General features: G+C 40.7%; 1 protein-coding gene across 1 annotated transcript in view; it reads left to right on the top strand.

Moving 5' to 3' along the window:
• Positions 1–15,529, top strand: part of LOC148219850 (uncharacterized) — a 63,847-nt gene extending 48,318 nt beyond the window's left edge. Inside the window, exons 5-6 of the mRNA XM_088157018.1 lie at positions 7,174–7,214; positions 8,317–15,529. Of these exons, the coding sequence (XP_088013144.1) occupies positions 7,174–7,214; positions 8,317–8,334 (59 nt within the window). The 3' untranslated portion in view covers positions 8,335–15,529. The remainder of the gene's footprint in view (positions 1–7,173; positions 7,215–8,316) is intronic.
• Positions 15,530–19,028: the final 3,499 nt, after the last annotated feature.

Genomic DNA, 19,028 nt, shown 5'->3' with positions numbered 1-19,028 from the left:
AGAAAAAAGGATTAAAGGAAGAGCCTGAGGTTTTGCACTGTTTGCTTGGCTTTTTGTGCATCAATAGGAAACAAATAGCTTGGGAGCCAGCTTAGGATGCATTTAACCATTGCAGAAGGTAGCATGCCAAACACTGACTTTATCCACTACCCTTCAGCCTTCTGTTTGTATACTGGAATGTGTTTATGCTTTCCCAGGAGACATTTTGACAATAGTAACCCGAATGTAAGTGACTGCAGTGATAGGAAGGCAGAGGCCGAGGAGCATTCAAGAACTAATCAGAAATAATTAAAAGCAGAAGAGGAAAGTACCTGTGTGATATTGTGGGGCTAACAAGATGCACTGAGGTTGGTAGCTTGCTGCTATCATTGCTGGCTGCTAGTTTATGGAAAGTGTCATTCTACTTCTCTCCTTCAATGCTCCAGTAAGTCTGCCTGGCAGTGCCTGAAAGTAAAGAAGTTGCACTGATATTTTGCATGCATAATGCAGTAAATAGCCTCAATATTAGGTTTTTTTTCCTATATGATGGGTTTATGTCCTTTTCTAATCAGTCATTTTTGGAAGGAATCTAGTTCAGCACTTTTAGGAAGCCTCCTCGGGAGTCTCTCTAAAAAGTAATTCTAAAGTCTAAAATTCTAAATATAAGAAAATTTGAAAATTTGAATTCTTATTTGAATATTTGAAAATTTGAATTCTTACAGCAATCCAAAGCAAACTAAGCATAAAACTCAAGCTTTCTGCACCAAGCTTGTGTTAAATATGAAAATTCAAGAATGGACAACTGCCCTTAAGGATGCAGGTGGTCTCTGTTAGTCCTGCCTCTGCTGTTTCTAAAACTTTGAAAAGCTCACCCCTCCACACCTCAACTCAGATTGTAATTTCTCAGTGCATATTGGGAAGGAAATACTGAATATCATTTTCTGGTATTTTAAAATATCTATATGGCTATAACCAGCACATATCAATACTAGAAAAACACCAGGGAAGTGGTAAATCTGAACACCAGTTAATGCCATGAAAGCATTTTGAGCTATCATAGTTCAATTTTGCCAAGGTGTCAGTTTCTCAAAAGAGCTGGACAAAGGAATACTGCCATAGTATCTGGGACCAGCACCATCAAAAAAAAGAGTAGGGAACAAATCAAAACAAGTAGGTTGCTAATGGCTCTTTCACCATCCAAAAATGGCTGTACAGATTCTACTGTGTCTCCAGCTGAGGGAAAATACAGGAAACTCTGTTCTGACCTTTCCTCTTTGTCAGGGCCAGAAGCTATGCTGCACCCTCTGCCTGGCAGGTGTTTATACAGATCATTAGCCCACTCTTTGTGCCTAATAGCCACATTTATAGGACCTTCAAAAAATTACCTGTCAGTCTAATGAGGTAAAAATAAGTGTCATAATTTTAAAGACTTCCCAGCAAAACTATGTAGGAACCAAAACTTAAGTAATCTTGATGCTGCTAGAACAATTGTATCTATTTTTACCTTTGGAAAGCTAATGTAGAAACCAGTTAGAAGGTTTCTACCTTAGGATAACATTAATTTAGTTTAGTATTTCCACTTTCACAGGAGCAACAACATGTCTCAAACTGAAGAGAAAAAAAAGAAAGAAATAAATGGTAAGGAAATGTTTTTTCAGCTTGAAATTTTTAAGATTTTTAAAGAGACTGTACTTGCTCAGCTTGTATTTATTTTGGCACGTATTCTTCCTAGTCACACGTTCCCAAAATGAAGTTATGTTTGAAGGTCAAAATACAGCTTTAAATACGTGTGAAATATTTTCTCTAGATGCAGAAGGACAACTCCTTTAATCCCCAGCCATTAGAAGACAAACAACCCGCCTTTTCATCCTTCTAAACATTAATGTATTGCAACATTTTACTCAGTCTTGCCTCCAATTAATTTGCAGTTAATTCTTTGTACTCCTGCATCTCACTTACTTAGCTTCACTTCTCACTTTAGGGTTCTAGTGTACATTTTCCAACATCTCTTTTGCTTCTCACACTTTCTAAGCAGCATTTCACAGTGCCCTGTTCAAATCAAATATCCTCCCCATACACAGAATGACAGCAAATCCTGGTAATCTTGGTGTTCATTTTATTAAAAAAAAGGGGGGGGAGAAAACAAAAAAAAACAATTCAGAAAGCATTTTAGCATCAACTTAACTTCTAAGCATGCCTGTTTACTGAAAATTCAGCTCTGCAATAATTTAACACACCTACGTGTGCATGAAAATTCTCTGACTTGGAGCAAGCAATGCTTTGCTTTCAAGGTAGCAGAGCAATATCAGGATATCAAAGCTCAAAGGTTGCTGCTGTAATGTATCAACTAAACTTGGGATAATTAATTCGTATGTGTAACATACATGGGTTTTTTTGCAGTCTGAATTTTCCACTGAACTGTACTAGCTTATTTGACTTAATCAGAAAACAAATACTAATTTTAGAGAAAAAGTGTCTATCCTGTTGACTTCAGCCCTGCAGAAAGTAATGGAAATGCATGGACTTTTGAGTGGTAAAAGGAGAGTGCTGAGCATTACCAATTACTTGCCAAAACATACACACCGAGGTTTGTATCTGCTAACATAAATAAATTAACAAATGGAGATAATATAATTTCCTACAGTGCCTTGGAAAAAGCTGGAACCAGTCCAGGTGCAAACCATGTGCATTACAATAATAAAGATGAAGATGAAGATGAAGATAAAGATGGTTAATAATAATTATAATGGTAATGATGCTGATACTGATAATAGAATTTTAAATTCAAATGAAGATGGAACTAAGAGGCATTTAACCATTTCTCTTTGAAGAGGATTATGTAAGACTGTGGGATGACACAAATGACAGCATTAATATAGGCCAAAATATAGCACTGAAACAGCTTAAATCATTCAGAACAGAAAAGATTTACAAAATGCTTTCTACATACCAAAAGACAGTATAAATTTACAGTGGAGGAAGCCTTGCTGGGGTCACTAATGTTTAAATTGTTATCTTAGCATCTGATTTATGTCATCCATTACCAGCTGTTAGATGTAAAGGGAATGGCTTATCAGCTGAGCTTGACTTGGGGACCAACAGGCTGCTTTGGAGCCTGCTGTTCACTCACAGCTAGTTTAAATGCCATTAGCTTCCAAGAAATGAATATTTGGAGTCACTGGAATAAAAATCTCTACTAGGGTTAGTACAGTTACTGCAGTAATACTCAACCACAGTCCTTTCAAAGCAGTCAAAAGACTCACTCTGACACAAAGATCTAAAAAGGCCAAATCGTGACCAAAACATGAGAGGTAGACAAAGCAAAATCAGCTAAAATAATCCTATTTAATTGTTCTGTAAATACACAAATTTCATTAGATTATTTTCCTTTATATTTTAGACTATGCATGTTTACTCTTTCATTCTTGTGGAAATAGAGGAAATGATGACATGAAATGACTGAAGGGTGAAGCTGGCTAGAGACAGGAGAGATTTTAGTACAATCAACAAAACTTAGCACATCAGAGTTAAATAGTCAATGAGGTTTCTCACAGGTATTTCCATTTTTATATAGGAGGGGCTTTGGTGGAGGCCTGGGAAATCAGAGAGGAGAGGAGTCAGATCAAAGTATGATTTATAGCCTTCATGATCTGTCTGCATTGGCCTTGAATGCACAGAAGGAGCTACGAAACTTCCACTGGGCAGGTAAAACCCCTCCAGCAGCCTGTTGGTCCACAAGTCAGGGGGGACCTGTGCAGCCTGTGTCTGATCTTTTCCAATAATTTCTCTGCTACAGTTAGTATTGAATTTATGTGCTAGGAAAGTGTTTGGCCACAGATGTGAAATCAGTAATGAAATAATTAGGAGAGACCTTATTTCATTTCCCTCAGAGTATAAAATAAATTATTTTAGTATTTGAGAGGAAAGGCCATGATTTGATATTAAAACAGAGAGTGGCAAATTAAGCACTAGTTGTTACTAGCTAGCACTAGCTGACCTGCACAGTCTTCTGTGAAGACCTGTGAGCTAGCTGGCATTGCATCCAGTGAACTCACGTTGCAGAACAGCTTCATGGCAACACTTTCGTTAAACCTGCAAAACCTCAGGCAAGTGTATTTTAAAGAACAAGAATGGTCCCAAAACCTGAACTGTCTCAGCATATCTTCATAGAAGATTTGGTCCAGCCCTCTGGTCATGTTCATGGCCCTCTGGATTTACTCCCATAGAAGTCCTATAGCTGGATGCAGCACTCCAGGTGGGGGGTCTCATGATACCAGAATTGAGGGGCAGAATCCCCTCCCTTGCCCTGCTGGGCGCACTGCTTTGGCTGCAGCCCACAACGGTTGACTCCCTGGGATGCAAGTGCACAGTGCTGGTTGATGTTGAGCTTCTCATCTACCAACACGCTCAAGTCCATCTCTGCAGGGCTGCTCTTAGTCCATTTATCATCCAGACTGTATCCGTGTTTGGGATTTACCTAACTCAGGTGCAGGACTTAACACCTGGCCATATTGAGCTTCATAAAAGTCACACTGGCCCATTTCTCGAGCTTGTAAAGGTCCCTCTGGATGGCATTCCCTGTTTCTAGAATATCAACTACACCTAGAGCATCAATTAAGCTTGGCAAGTAAACTTGCAGAGAGTGCACTCAATTCCACTGTCCATGTTGCCAACAAAGATGTTAAATAATATTCATCTCAGTACAGATCCCAGAAGGTCCCAAGTCGTCACTGGTCTCCCCCTGGACATCAAGCTGTTGGTTGCATTTCTCTGAGTGAAACATCCAGCCAATTCCTTATCCACCAAGTGTTTCACTCATAAAATCAGTGTCTCTGCAGTGCAGAGACAAGGATGTAGTATGGGACAGTATCAAATGCTTTGCATGAGGACAAGTCGATTACGTCAGTCATGCTTCTCCTATCCACAAATGCTGTAACCCAGCATAATTAGGAGGCCACCAAATCAGGCAAGCACAGTTTGCCCATAGTGAAGCTGTGTTAGCTGTCACCAATCACTTCTCTGTCCTCCATACACCTCAGCATAATTTTCAGGAGGATTTGCTCCACTATCTTGCCAGGGACTGAGGTGAGACTGACTGGGTCTCATATTTCATTTCCCTGGGTCTTCCTTTTAAATTCTTTTAAAAATGCAGGTTATGTTCCCCTTTTTCAATCAGTGGGAACTTCAGCAGTTTCAGCGGAGGAATATCTCCTTTAACCTTTATTAATATCCTTGTTTGGCTTGATGGGACCATCATTTCTCTAGGGATTGCTGTTCTGTTTGTAACAGAACATGATGCATCTGTGCTGTGTAAAGAAAGCCAAAGTAGGTTGTATTTTTTTCTCAGTCATTAAGTATACTCTGCTTAAGTACAACTCCTTTCATTGCTGGACATATATAATTGTTCCTAGAATTATACTTGAAATATTTATAGTAATCTTCAATTCTATTAAAAATGTACAGTATCATATTAATAAAAAGTGTATACAGCATAACGCACCATATTATTCCTAGTTCATGCAACCATCCCCAACAAAACTAAACATGGGAAAGAAATACATGTTAGAGTCACTCACACTATATACAGGCATGTCTGAAAAAGCCAGTTTCATTAAATGTGAAAGTCCTTATTGGGTAATCTAGACAATTCATATTTAAAACCCAAACAAATTCACATGGATTAGGTTAATCTATATGATATTATAATACTTCTGAGCTTTGTTACAAGGGACCTAAAGTCAAAATTAGAGTTTCTTGTGCATTTAATATATTGAGACAAGTATAGTTTCTAAAATATACTCTATAGAATAAGGAATAGCTAAATCTGTCTCTACTCGAAATCTGTTCTGGTGAAATCTGTTCAGGTGAAATCTGTTCTGTCATATCTATTTATCATGGGTTTTTTTCTCACCTGTTGTCTTGGGGTGACTGTATGATGCCTATGTCCCCAAATCGTCTGTTCCGTTGGTGTTGAATATTAAACTCTGCAACTTTAAGATTGGTTCCAGGAGTGAAGGGAGGGGGAAGAAAAAGTGCAGAGTTTGTTATCAGAGACTGCACGGGCTTCCCCGCATTCCTGCACTCGGACTGTGTTGTCTGTGGTGGACAGTGAGAGAGAGCTCTCCTTTGCTCTTGGTGAGTTTTCTGGCTAGCTGAGGCAGAGAAGCCCCCTGGATTGTTGTTGGTTTTTTTATTCCCCCTTTTTCTGTTTTCCTGGAACTGTTTGAACCTGCTCTGGACTGAAAACCCAGCAGAGCACCGGGAGCTCACACCTGTGTCCCACCGGCCTGGCCTGGGCCGCAGCATCCCCAGCACAGGAGGGACTGAGAGCAGCCTGAGTGAGCCGGGCAGCCACGGAAAGAACTCTTCTAAATCTGTCATCTCCTCGGAACAGCGAGAGGTTTTGCTGTTTGATATTGTTCATTGCTGCGCTGGGAGGTGTGTTGCCTGTTGAATAAACAGTTTTCTTTTTTTTTCCACTTCTCTCAAATTTTGTTTTTTTTTCTTTTTTTTTTTCTAGAGGGACCTCATTCAGAGGTTTCCTCCCAAATTTGTCCTAAACCAGGACACCTGTTCAAAAAGCAGTGATGAAGATTTTGAAAGTTATTTTACACTTTTCTAGCAGTTAAATCACCAAAGGTACTGTGCAGTATATATGGAAGAAATGATCTTAGAAAGAACTGATCTTAAAACATGCTTATAGGTAATAGGATTTTAAAGAATTTCTGAGGCATTTTGGAGGATGTATATATACAAAGGTACAATCAAAAACTGTTTTGAGAAATTAGCTAATAGTTTTTTCATTAGTGTTAATTATTCCTAACTACACAAAAGGACAAGATGAAATCTGCTTAGGCGTTCATTAAAATTATTGCGTCACACATACCAACTGAAATTATTGAAACCTTTTAAAGATCATGCTCACAGTAAGTGGCAAAAATGCACATTATTATCTATCTTCTGCATGGGACATGAAGACATAGAAAATCAAGGTTAAATATGTTAGAACAAACTTAACTCCTGACAAAAGTTTAAAAATTAATGGCAGGTCAGGGGGAGAAGTATGGCTAAGTTTGGAATATACTATGCTTTTGAGCATGTGTAACTTCAAGCTAAAGAATGTTTTTATTAAGAGTAAATATTATATTTCCTCTCTGTCAAATATCTCTCTCTCTTTTTTTTTTTTTTTTCCAGTTTATGTCATGATCTCCACTCATGGTGATGCTAAGGAAAAGGTAAGAAAGGTAAAATTATCCAATGGATAGGAGGCTCTATCTCTTTACCTTAAATAATAGAAGTAATAGTAATTATAGTAGTAAAACATTTACTATAAAGTGGGATACAAGCATACAAATATAGGGTAAGAAATCAAGCTTTTATAGTAGTGCAGTAAAGCTAGACAACTAAAATGGAAATGTCATGGGACTGCTCATTCTGCCCATCCTTGCTGCTGCCATGTGCTATCGACATAAAATTTATCTGAAGTTTTTCAGCATGATGGTCTTGATTCCACATTACTGCATGATTTTGATCTTACAATCCTGCCATATGAAACACTCTCACAGAAGGAAGGCAAATAAATCTGGTATTAAGGAATATCACCTTTGTTTAAGACATTTCTCATTATAGAACTGAGACATTTCATTTACACATTTAAAATTGACTTTTGGCAAGGCAGCAGCTCTACAGAGGAGTCTTGGCTATTGAACAATAGTGAATAAAGGGCTCCACACTTTTCCCCATCTGCTTTTCCAATTGTTAAAATAAAAATAACAACTCTGAATGGGAATGAAGTATTATTTTATACAACACTGCCTTGCAAAAAACATTTTTGGTGTTGTTAATTTAAAATTTCTTGATCTGAAATCTCCTCAGTACTGATTACATCCTGCAAACTTTATTCTCTTGAGATTAGTCTTCAGTAACACAGATGTTAACTAACAGAAGCTTAAACACGTTCTGTGCCTTTGTATTATCACAGTGTAACAGAGGTGATTAGGCCATGTCTGCAAAAGATCTTGTTATCAGCTGATGAGCAATGCTGCCATTGCTCTTCCTGGCAGAAGAAACTGAAAGATACAGAAAAACACCCACCATGTTCTTCTAAATTGCTGCTGGGTTTAGATTAATAGTTTCAAGGCCATTTCTTCAGGATTCTCAGTTCACCAGGATACACAATTAACCAACAGCCAAGCAATAAATTAAAATAAGCATCACTTACAGATTATCTACATAAATTTTAAAACCAAAACTTGTTCCTGGTCAAGACAATACTTTGAGGCAGGCTATTGACTTACCACCTTCCATTTATTTAGTTGACACTTTTCTATTTATTAGCAGAAGGATCCAGCTTAAATGAGGAAAAGAAGTTACTTCTCAAGATTGTGCAACTCTTGGTATACACATGGAAACAGAAGCTTTTATCTCATGCGCTGGAAGGAATCATCAGCCATTTAACTACTGATCTTCTTGAAGTTCAATTAAATCAGAGCTGTTGAGATGCACTTCACTGAAAGAGGAAAAGGCCCTGGCTCTGGAGCATTCATAAGAGACACTAAAACCTAATATGATTTAAAAAGACTGTTAAGATTAAGACAATATAAAACCAGTGCTCAGTAGCTGTGACAATGTACATGGAACTGTAGCTCAGGAGCGCTTTTTTCCTTTCACTGAGACAAGCTATAGGAAAAAATAAACAAAGCTATATAGTTTGCATTGTTGTCCCCACCTTCTGATCTTAAGGCCAGAGAGAAACTTGGGATGGAGTGTGTATAACTTCAAGATCTTACAGTCAGATGAATAGTTAAATGTCACTCTAAAAATAAATATATCAGCCATTCACCTCTACTGTCTATTGAAAACTGAAGTGCCTTACTGCTCAGAGCTGCTTTCAAGACCTCCTATTGTCATCGGGTGTGTATATCAGGTCCTCATTAGAAGTGTCTTTTTTGGTTATTTTAGAAATTATAAAATAAGAAAGGTATCAGGAGTCTTGAGCCCAAAGGCACTGCACCTGTTACTAGCACAGTGAAATCAAATACCATTCTGTGCATATATTGCTCACCATAACCACAAAATAAACATTTCCTTGTATTTTGCCCTTACCACAAAAGAAGAAAAATTCTTCAAAGATTTTGACAGACTCCCTTTGTGCAGCATATCACCTGGAGACACGTGTGCTAATCAGCGTCCCTGTGGTTTTTTAGGCATATTGGAAAAAAGAGTGGAAATTAGGATTGCTGAAGGTGGCCATATGGAGATGCATAAAATCAGAAGATGACGTATGTTCTGTGTGCTTTGTAAACATCCAGAGGAGCTGATTTTCCTGTGATGTCTATGTCTATTAGGGCAGCATTAACTCTTCATTCACAAGCAAAATTATCCATTTTAATATTAATGTTTTCGTTTGTGGCCTGCCATGTGAAAAAAAATGAACCACAGTTACTCAGTGAAGTCGAACTTGAAGATGGTAGTCAGAGAACCTTCCTTGCCATACTTACTCAAAGCCTCAGAAATAAAGCAGACATTGAATTCTTCATATGAAACAAGCCAATGTTCAGACATGTATCATAAATTATGATATTATTAATTATGATTATTCTTCATCTCATATGAGTGATTCTCAGAAGTTTTTGTACTACATTCATTCTTTCAGTAAATCAGATTCATGAATCTCCCGTTTAAAATAAAGACAATGCGTTGATCACAGCCCTCATTACACTGTACAGCTACAAGCTGAGAGATTAAGTGGAAGTACTTTTTGGTAATAAACAGATGAACTACATATTTATTTCACCAGAACAATAATGGAAGAAAAACTGTCAGCCTGATTATCATCTGCGAAGATGTACTTCATGTACGTCAGCACTGAAGATGATGAAAATAGACATATTTACATTAGCATTACCTTCAGTCCAAGCATGAATTATGGGGTATTTTACTGTTGTGAACAAGATGCTCTGGAGCAAAAGCATATCACTGTAAAATAATATCATTCATCATGACTGAGGAAGAAAAAAAAAGGAAGAAAAAATAAACAGCTTGTGCTGACAAACATTGTCAGTTCTGTGTTCTGTCTTCGCCTGACTTGTGCACTTTGGTAACATGATGTAAAAAAGCAACATTCTTGCATGTTCACGATTTGTTCAAGTACCATCTGCCAGGGACTGGGAAAAGCTGAATGGGTGCCTGCAAATGCAATTTCTGCAGAGAAACTTCTCTATTGGCTACAGGAAAGGCAGCTCCACCTACTGACATTTCTGTCTGTCCGCTTTTTAAAGGGTGGAGGGATTACTTAAAAGTGGCATCTAGTCTCATTTCCCAGAGGAAATGCTGTTCCCAAAATACTGGCAACTAAGTTCTGAGCTCTAAAGCCAGCAGACAACATTGGGGTGTATTTTCTCTCTTAGGATATCTCAGTCATTCTGTAGATTAAACTACTTAAAACATGACTTTCTGATAGTATGAGATCTTTCAAAAGCAGTACCCTAGCACACTTTAAATGAGATATCAATTTTACTTTAACCATGGTCTCTCCTGAAACAGCATAAGTCTACCTCTTTACTTTTGATCTCTTTATATTTTTTGTATTGCAGGTATTCAAATATTTATCTTTATAACCTAGAGCATATTAGTCCTCAAAAGTCTTTCAAAGGATTTTTCAAGAGAAGTCAAACTTTTATCAGGTTTGTTTCTGATGCAACATTACTGTACTTGGTACGTCAGGGTTTTTTTCGAGACAATACTTAATGCATGGTCAATGCCATTGAGGCAAGTAAGACTCGACTTGGACAGTATCATGATTTGGAAGTGGATGACTCACACCTTCTGAGCAAAACTTAGACCATGACCTCACAAAGACTTCTCTGACTCCTTTAGTACAAGTCAGAGAAACTGAAAGCACACCTTTCAAGTGGCCAGATGTGGAAAAGATGAAAATATCTGTTGTGCCCTGAACAGCCTAGACTAACTCCTGTAATGAGATGTTTGGGTGGAAATGTGAGTGAAGTGAGCTTGATCAGAATGCTAATGCAGCCGTAAGTAGAGCTGACCTGATTTCTACTGACTAAGTGGATGGGAAATTAATTTACACAACCTTTATTCTGGTTTTTCTGGGAAGGGAAGGTGTCAAATACACATGCATCCCAGATTCTTGCAAGAATGAATTATTTTTTAAAAATTCTATATGGCACAATTTTGCTCCCAGATTTTGCAGAATTTTGAATAATTTGGCTTAATTCACTCAGAAAAAGTAAACTTCTAAGTCAGAACAAGCTTGCCTTGCTGACTTTGTTGCCTGTGTACTCCCTTTCACTAATCAGGCTATTTTCCCTAGGTTGATTCACATTTATGAAAGTGAAAATTGGCTTATGCAGTGTTAGTGATAAACATTGGTCAGTCCCGTAATAATTCCAGTAGATGGCTAGTCAGCTAAAAGCAACTTGTCGTGGAAAATTAATCACAACTTGCAAGAGAACCTTGCTTGCTATAGTGAAGACATGCAAAGGCAGAAACAAGAGAGTACCTCAGTGGCAGATTTGGTGATGTTAAGTATTGGCTGAAAAAAACAGTAGTGCCTGACTGCAAAAACTAATATGGGGTGTTTATCACTAGAATAGTGCCCAGTTCCACATAGAAAAAGATTTGTCTTCAGACTGAATCTATATATAAATATCAAAATTGCAAACTGCTCTAAAGCCTGAGTACATTTGCCCAAGAGCTTCACTAGTAGCAGCAGATGTTACTGAGTGAGTAGCTTCAGCCAGTGTCTAAGAAATGATGGAGTTATGACACAGAAACTGACATCTCTCAGATATTAGAAAAAGCTGCTTTGCCTGCATTTAGTGTTTCAGTGACAGTTAGGAGTGCTAATTTTAACAGTGAAGAGGTAAATATTCCAGCACTTCCACCAGAGAGGTATCACAAACATTGTCAGACTAGCATGCAAATGGTCCACCTAGGCTGATATTGAAAACCAAGTCTGGAAGAGAACTCTTGTGTCTGAGCCTCAGAGACATAGGTTGTCGCCTCTCCAAAGGTACACAGCTCTAGCTGAAATAAACCAACTCTGCCTTAGAACCTAGGGTCCTAACTATTCTTTAACACAGGACTTCCATTCATCATGTTTGATGTTTCTTTGCTGAGTAGCTTTATGTGCATTATTTCATTATGGTGCTGGAATACAACTTACTAAGTGCTCAGCACAAGAAGAACTCATTATGGCCCAAGGTCAGAAGTATTTCAACAATATAAAATTGACCCTTAGAATTTCTCTGTTACCACTGCAGATGTGGTTCCGTCTCTTTTCAAAGACACATTATACATGTTGTGAACGTAAAGCTTGGGAGCTATATATGACAGCTCTCAGAAGCAAAACAATTTGTTCCATTGTTTGTCAGGTGATTAAACATGACCGCATTGAAACTCTTCTGTAATGAAGTTGTACCACATTGCAATAAATGCACTAAATTAACTGAGTTAAGGTCTTCATTTTCAGATGAGTAAGACAGCACTGGCTTTTTTCAAGTTTTTAAAGCTGCTTCACAGGTACAAGACTGATATTCAGAATAATTTCAGAAAGGATTCCAGTCAAGAAACAAGGGAATAAAAGAGTGCGCTAGAAGGGAAGATTGATGACAGACAGGTAGATCAACAAAATGATGTAAAAACCCATGAAGCTAGATGTAAAATAAAAAAAATTTTACTCCTTCCCAGAGAAGTTGTCTGTGTAGAGTCTGCTAACACTACTGCTCAACAATATAGGGATATAGTTTTATTAATGTTTTTCACCAAGGCGTACCAATTTGTGTCACTAGTTTTTGATCTACACAGAAAACCCTTGTGCAGATCTCTAAAAATTCCCTATTATGTGAAAAAATGATAAGATTATTAGCACGTTTTCCAGGACACACTATTTTATGAAAAATGAATGCCCTCATATTTCTTTCTCATTTGGTTTCTGCCTTATATCTCTTCCAGTTCTTTATCCCCATCCTTTCTTGTGCAATCCTACTATTCTATTTCCTCTTCTGTCTTGAGAACTTGAATTTTGCTCTTGGCTTATATTCAGTTATTATGAAGTCACAGTATGAGATAAGTTACTGTAGGCCCACTGAGCCCCAAAAGATACTTCTTCAGTAGAACATGTGGACCCCTTGCTAGGGACTGTAATGAAAATGAGAACAGTAGTCTATTGTCCACAGCAGTTTCATTTAATGACTTCAAAAAGATTCAGGGTAGTGCATCATTACATCATTAAGTGCTGAGAAATTCCTGAAATTGGTGTAAATTTAGCATGGGGAAAGAATGGAGACTAAAAGACTCTTAAATTTACCATCCATGAGTTATTTTACGGCATGTTAAGAAAGTGAGAGTATAAAAATTATTTCTGCATAGTTTTGTAAAAATCCATTTCTTCTGTTTTCTCCTCCTCTCCCCCCCCCCAACAAAAGACATCAGATTTTATGGTTTTATTGTTTACATCTACTTTGCCAGGCCTTAGTTTCTTTAGGATCTTTAAACTACCAACACCATGAAAATAGTTTGCTTAATCTGAAATCATATTTGAAATACATGATAAAGACTCAGACTCTAAAGTGTGCAGTTTATCATCACCTCAATTCTTAATTGATTTTCTGTTTTGTTTCCTTGTTTTATTTTTTCCATTTTGGATTGTTGGTTGTTGCCATGGAAATTCTAAATTTTTTTCTCTTATTGAAGCTTTTCAGAAGAGAAGCCCTTCTTTATGCACATTTTATTTCCTGTAGATCACACTGACTGCTATTCAAGTGTATAATGTAGCATCATCTTCAACACAGCATTATGCCTAGATCCCCAAATTCTTGCCATAATGAACTCTTTTATACACTTCCTGAATGAAATTTAAGGTAAGGCCTTTCTAATCTATCCACACAAATAAAAAATGTCTTTCAGAGCTCAGCTACCATCTTAATTTTCAACTATAATTATGTCAACACTCTTTTATCTCTGAGCAAATCAAAATGTTTCACTTACACCTCTTCAGCATGCTAATGCAAACATACAGTGGTTTCCATTACCTACCTGTACCCTGCTGCACTCTGGAAATTTCTCTTTCACCAACCATAAAATACTGCTTTTCATTTTTATGTCTCCTTTTAGTCTTACCTCCCGTGTTTTACTCCCTCACCCTCACGAATTCAGCTTCTTCCTCGAATCTGTCTATAGTAGTAGTCTTTGTTGCCTGCTATTTGTACACACAAATAAACATTTTCACATACTTCCTTATGGTTAGAGACAACTTTCAATAACTATCGAAGCCTAAATAATCTCTATTGTGAGTGTAATGATAAAACTAAGAACATCTTCAGAAACCTCAGTAGAACTGGTTTTTTGTCAGTCACAGTTTTAAAAATGCAATTAAATGTATTTATTTATATTTTGGTGTCATTTCAGGCATCTATTAACAGAAGTGAACCAGATCATGTAAACTGTTGTGATGGTGTCCACATCTTGGAATCTATAGTGTTTAGTCAAGCACAAGTATTTATAGCTTTGTGTAATATAGATACACATATATGTAGTTGTATCTACAAACAACTGTATGTATGAATATATATCTAAAATATATGTACCTCTCCAAATATATATTTTAAAAATTATAATTTAGGTGTACATTTAACTTTTGTTTTAATCTGAGGAGATGAAAAATATAGGAGGAAAGCACTTTCTTAAGCTTTCCTGTAAAAACACAGAGAATAGGATTCCTAAACAGAAGAGTCTAGAAGTTTCTTGAAAAGATGTGATAATTGCAGAAGCGGAATAGCACTAGAAAACATGCAGATGGCTTTGACATAGGCAGCATTTTTTTCTTTTTTTGTTGTCTCAGAAAGGAGGAATAAAACCAGAGGACTCTCAAGACAGCTCTGCAGGCTCAAGACCAAACCAATACAGAAACCAGTTCTCTGTTTCTTTCCTAAGCCGCACATCTGCTTGCCTGTAAACTTACCAACACAGATTCATGTTTGCTTTTGTTTTTATCCCTATCAGACTAGTGCAGTTCCATTTCAGGGAGCTATCTACTTGGCTTTCACACCCTCAGCTCCCACCCTGAATTTGCATTACCTCTCTGGTGCCACAGAAACAAAATGGTGCTTGAGAGCGCCTGTGAGGGGAAGTGTGTTCAACTTCCCTGTGCACGGTACCGCAGTGAGAAAATTCAGGACTCGTCACTCCTCACTCTGAGAGCACAGAGCACAACAAATCTCTTTTTGTGGCATATTGAGGTCTTGCTGCACTATGACTCCTCTAGTCTTGTTATCTTCTGTTTGTGCTTGTGGAAACACTCTGTGGCCAGTTACTGTTTGGGCTGCTTTGAAATAGGAAATGATGAAGCTTTAACACCATTAGTCCCATTATTGTTCAACATGTTAGAATCTTTTTAGATTTACAAAAGTTAACAAAGAGCTTTTCTAAATAGAGCTTGAATGTCTTAAAAATAAATCTCTGAGTCTTTAATGGTCTGCAATTATCTTGTCTATTATCTCATCTTCCACTTAATCTTTCCTGCCTTCTCCTGATCTTTTAACTATATGGAGGGGTTCCCATTAAAAAAAAATCACTTCAAACAAATTCTGGTTTGTTGGTTTTTTTTCCCCTCTTCTGATGCTTCATAAAATACACTTGAAGGAAATTAGTTTTGGGTCCTCATACAGAGATCACTGGCTATTTAAAATTTGAAAATAGTATCAAATTATCTAATTGCATTAGAGTACCTGAATTTAAAACAAAAATATTTTTTGACTTGCCTAAAGGACAAAATGGTAGTGCTATTACTTTCTTGTGTTAATTTGCATACAAAGTTTTTCTGCCCAGACATAGTAGCATTAAGGTGGCTTTGGAAGGTAGATATGCATGGCTCATTTTCTAGATTTTTCTGCAAAGACATGAACTTGTACTAAACCCCACACAGGATTTAATACATAGGCTCAACAACATTGACTTAGAGACAACACGCCATCAAAGAACTGTAATTTGGCTTTATGCTATATTTTAATGCATTTTTCATCCATATTTTATAGAAGATAATCTGTAATTAGTGATAACTTCATCACAGCTCTTGTTAGAAGTGTAAGAGGCCCAGTAGTTGGTTCCTGTCTTATTTTGACTGGTTAATTCTGCACAACCAAGTACCAAGGGAGCAGGTAGAGAGAAGAAGATTATCTCCTGCTTCCAAGGTACTGAAGGCCGAAGATGGCAATTAAATGTATAGACAGCTTATTCAACAATATCCCAGTATATGACCACTGCCATAAAAAAAGTTTTATCTTCTGTTTGCATGGAATTTTGCACATTTCTTCAGGCAGAGAAGAGGGTGGGAAGGGTGGGATCCCACCGTGTCCCGCTGGCAGCACTCCCAGTCACCCCCCTCAGGAGCCTCTTTGCCTTTTGGGCACAGGGCACACCACCAGTGTCATTTGCACGTTGATGTCCCCAGGCGCTCCAGGCCCTTCCCTGCCAAGAGGAGATGGATCCCACAGGAATGCAGTGCAGGGGCCTCCCTGGCTGTGGGAGCTCTCTGCCAGCAGGGCTGGGGACCCATGTGGGCTGTGGCATAAGAGTCTGTGGGGCTGCCCCAGCACTGCAAGAGGACATTGCTCCAGAGCTTGTGGAAATGTTCAAGTCTGGTGCTGGTGTGTGTGGGGGAAGGATTGAAAGCGGGGGACTGGGATGGGCGCAGTAAGACTCGGAGGTGGAGGGCGTAGGAAGCCCATGTTTTGGCCCCTGGCACAAAGATGCTTTGCTTGCATGCCAGTCTGCTTCTTGGGTGGCTCCTGAAGTCCCGGGATGCTTGGAGTTCAGAGCTTTGCTCTCCAGAAAACGCCAAGCCAAGGTGTGCAGGTCAGCAGACAGTCCCCAGCAGTATCTTTTGTGAAGCCTGAACCCAGCCCTCTCCTGTGTTCCAGCCATGGCAGTGGGGTTTGGGGATGGAGGAGCTGGACTGCTGCTGGATGGAAGTGTCAGAGGAAGGCTCAGAGGGCTGTGACAGGAGTATGACTGAATTCATTTGGGCGTGCAGGCACCAGGAGGGAGAGGGTTGTCAGCATGGCCTGTCTCCATAGACCTGGCTTTGCTTCAGGTCATCATTCAGGCTGATGGCCACAGAGCTTGGGCAGCGATGCTCTGGTGCTTGGGGAGTTCAAGTGAGAGGGGCTCTGTTGCAGCATTTCTATAAAGAAATTCACAACACATTCCCCTTTTGTTCTCCTATACTACCAAGGCACTTTAGAAACCATTGTCTGAAGTGGCTTTCTTTGGTTTTGAGAAAATCATGCTCTGAAAAGCTCCTGGATCTTTGTTCAGTGACCACAAAGCCAATGGTTTTCCAGCACCAGCATAGTGAAGAACCCCAGTGGAGAACCCCAGCCAGCAACTAAGATCCATGCACCCACTTACCGCCCCTTCCCACTGGGGAGAAATATTGGAAAGAAAAGAATAAACCTTTTGGGTTGAGATAAGAACACTTTAATAATTTTCAAAATACCAATACTATTATGACTAAGAGTAATAGGAATTAATAACACCTCCACCTAATTAGTGTATTCACATGCAATATACGAAGGGGTTGTGAGAGCCGCTGCTTTCCTGCTCCGGCCAGCCTCTGGATGTTCATTCCAAGAGCAGCAGGGCCATAAGCCGCGCCCCCAGCACGTGCGAGGGGATGGCAGGTGCAGCGGCGGGGCCGGCCGAGCGCTGCCTGCAGCCTATGGGGCAGCGGTCTCGGAGCTCCTTGGGGCTCTCCCTCGGTCCCTCGGCGGCCGCCCCCTGCTCCTGGCCGCGGGACGGCGGGGGGGCCGCGGGCGCAGCCGGTAGCGCCAGTGCGGGGCTGTGCCGTGCCCGGCCGCGGCGCTCTGCTGGCAGCCGGGCGGGCCGACCTCGTACTCCTGGTAGTCGTCGTCCGCCCTGACCGTGTGCAGGATGCGGCCGAAGCGCTGCCTGCAGAGCGGGCAGGCGGCGCGCACGGCGGCCCACTGCCGGATGCAGGCGAAGCAGAAGGTGTGCAGGCAGGTGCCCACGTGGGCCGCGTTGTCCACGTCGCCCAGGCAGATGGGGCACAGCCCGGCCGCCGCTGGCTCCCGCTGGGCCCCGCTCGAGCCGGCCGGCGTGGCTGAGCCGCTCTCCTGCAGAGCCTCCTCGGCACCGCGCGCCATGGGCTGCCAAGAGACGGGCCGAGTGCCGCAGCTGCTGTGGCGCCATGAACCACAGCAGAGAGAAGGGCCCGGAGCGTGGACAGAGATGGGAGAGAGGGGGGCCTCCCGAAGGGTCTCGGTGTGGAGCAGAGAGAGGAGAGAGGAACCTCCCGAAGGGTCTCGGTGTGGGGCAGGGAGAGGAGAGAGGGACCTCCCGAAGGGTCTCGGTGTGGGGCAGAGAGAGGAGAGAGGGACCTCCCGAAGGGTCTCGGTGTGGGGCAGAGAGGGGAGAGGGCCGGCCCTCCCTCTCCTCGCAGGGAAAGAAGGCTTTACTGGAAAGTGACGGAGCAGCCCCTCAGCTGCCTTCCACAGGTGCCTTCCCCCTCCGTTCCCCTCAGGCACGCTGCCCCCCATTCCAGGAGAAATCTCCCTTCCACTGCTCCTGCCCAGGCAGCGGGACTCAGCTGGCACAGGGTACCTGCAGAGGCCCGTCGGGGACGGAGGAAGTGGCCGGGAGCCCTCAGTGGTGCCGTGGGGCACTGCCAGTGCAGGGCCTGGGTCCTGCTGAAGGCCGCACACTGAGCCAGGTCTGCGAGCACAGGAGCCTGTGGCACCCGGCTGTTGGCTGTGAGCACAACAAACCGCCCAGAGGGAAAAGACCCCGCGCCATGGCATTTCCGATGTCTTTTGGTGGTCTTAAACCCCACAGTTTGTGAGGTCCTGGAGTGAGTCTGGTGCTGCTGCATCTTTTCCAGGGTGAACTGTCCCAGCTCTCTCAGCTTTCCCTCACAGGAGACACTCCAGTTCCCTCACCTTCGCTGGGCTCTCCCCAGTAGCTCCTCATGTTCCGGGGCCCGGAGAGCCCAGAGCTGGGCTGGCGGG

This window comes from Sturnus vulgaris, chromosome Z, assembly GCF_052056855.1.
Source record: "Sturnus vulgaris isolate bStuVul1 chromosome Z, bStuVul1.hap1, whole genome shotgun sequence".
In the NCBI taxonomy this organism is placed as follows: Eukaryota; Metazoa; Chordata; class Aves; order Passeriformes; family Sturnidae; genus Sturnus; species Sturnus vulgaris.
The sequence above is the reverse complement of the archived record's forward strand: the minus strand, read 5'-3'. Positions and strand labels throughout refer to the sequence as shown.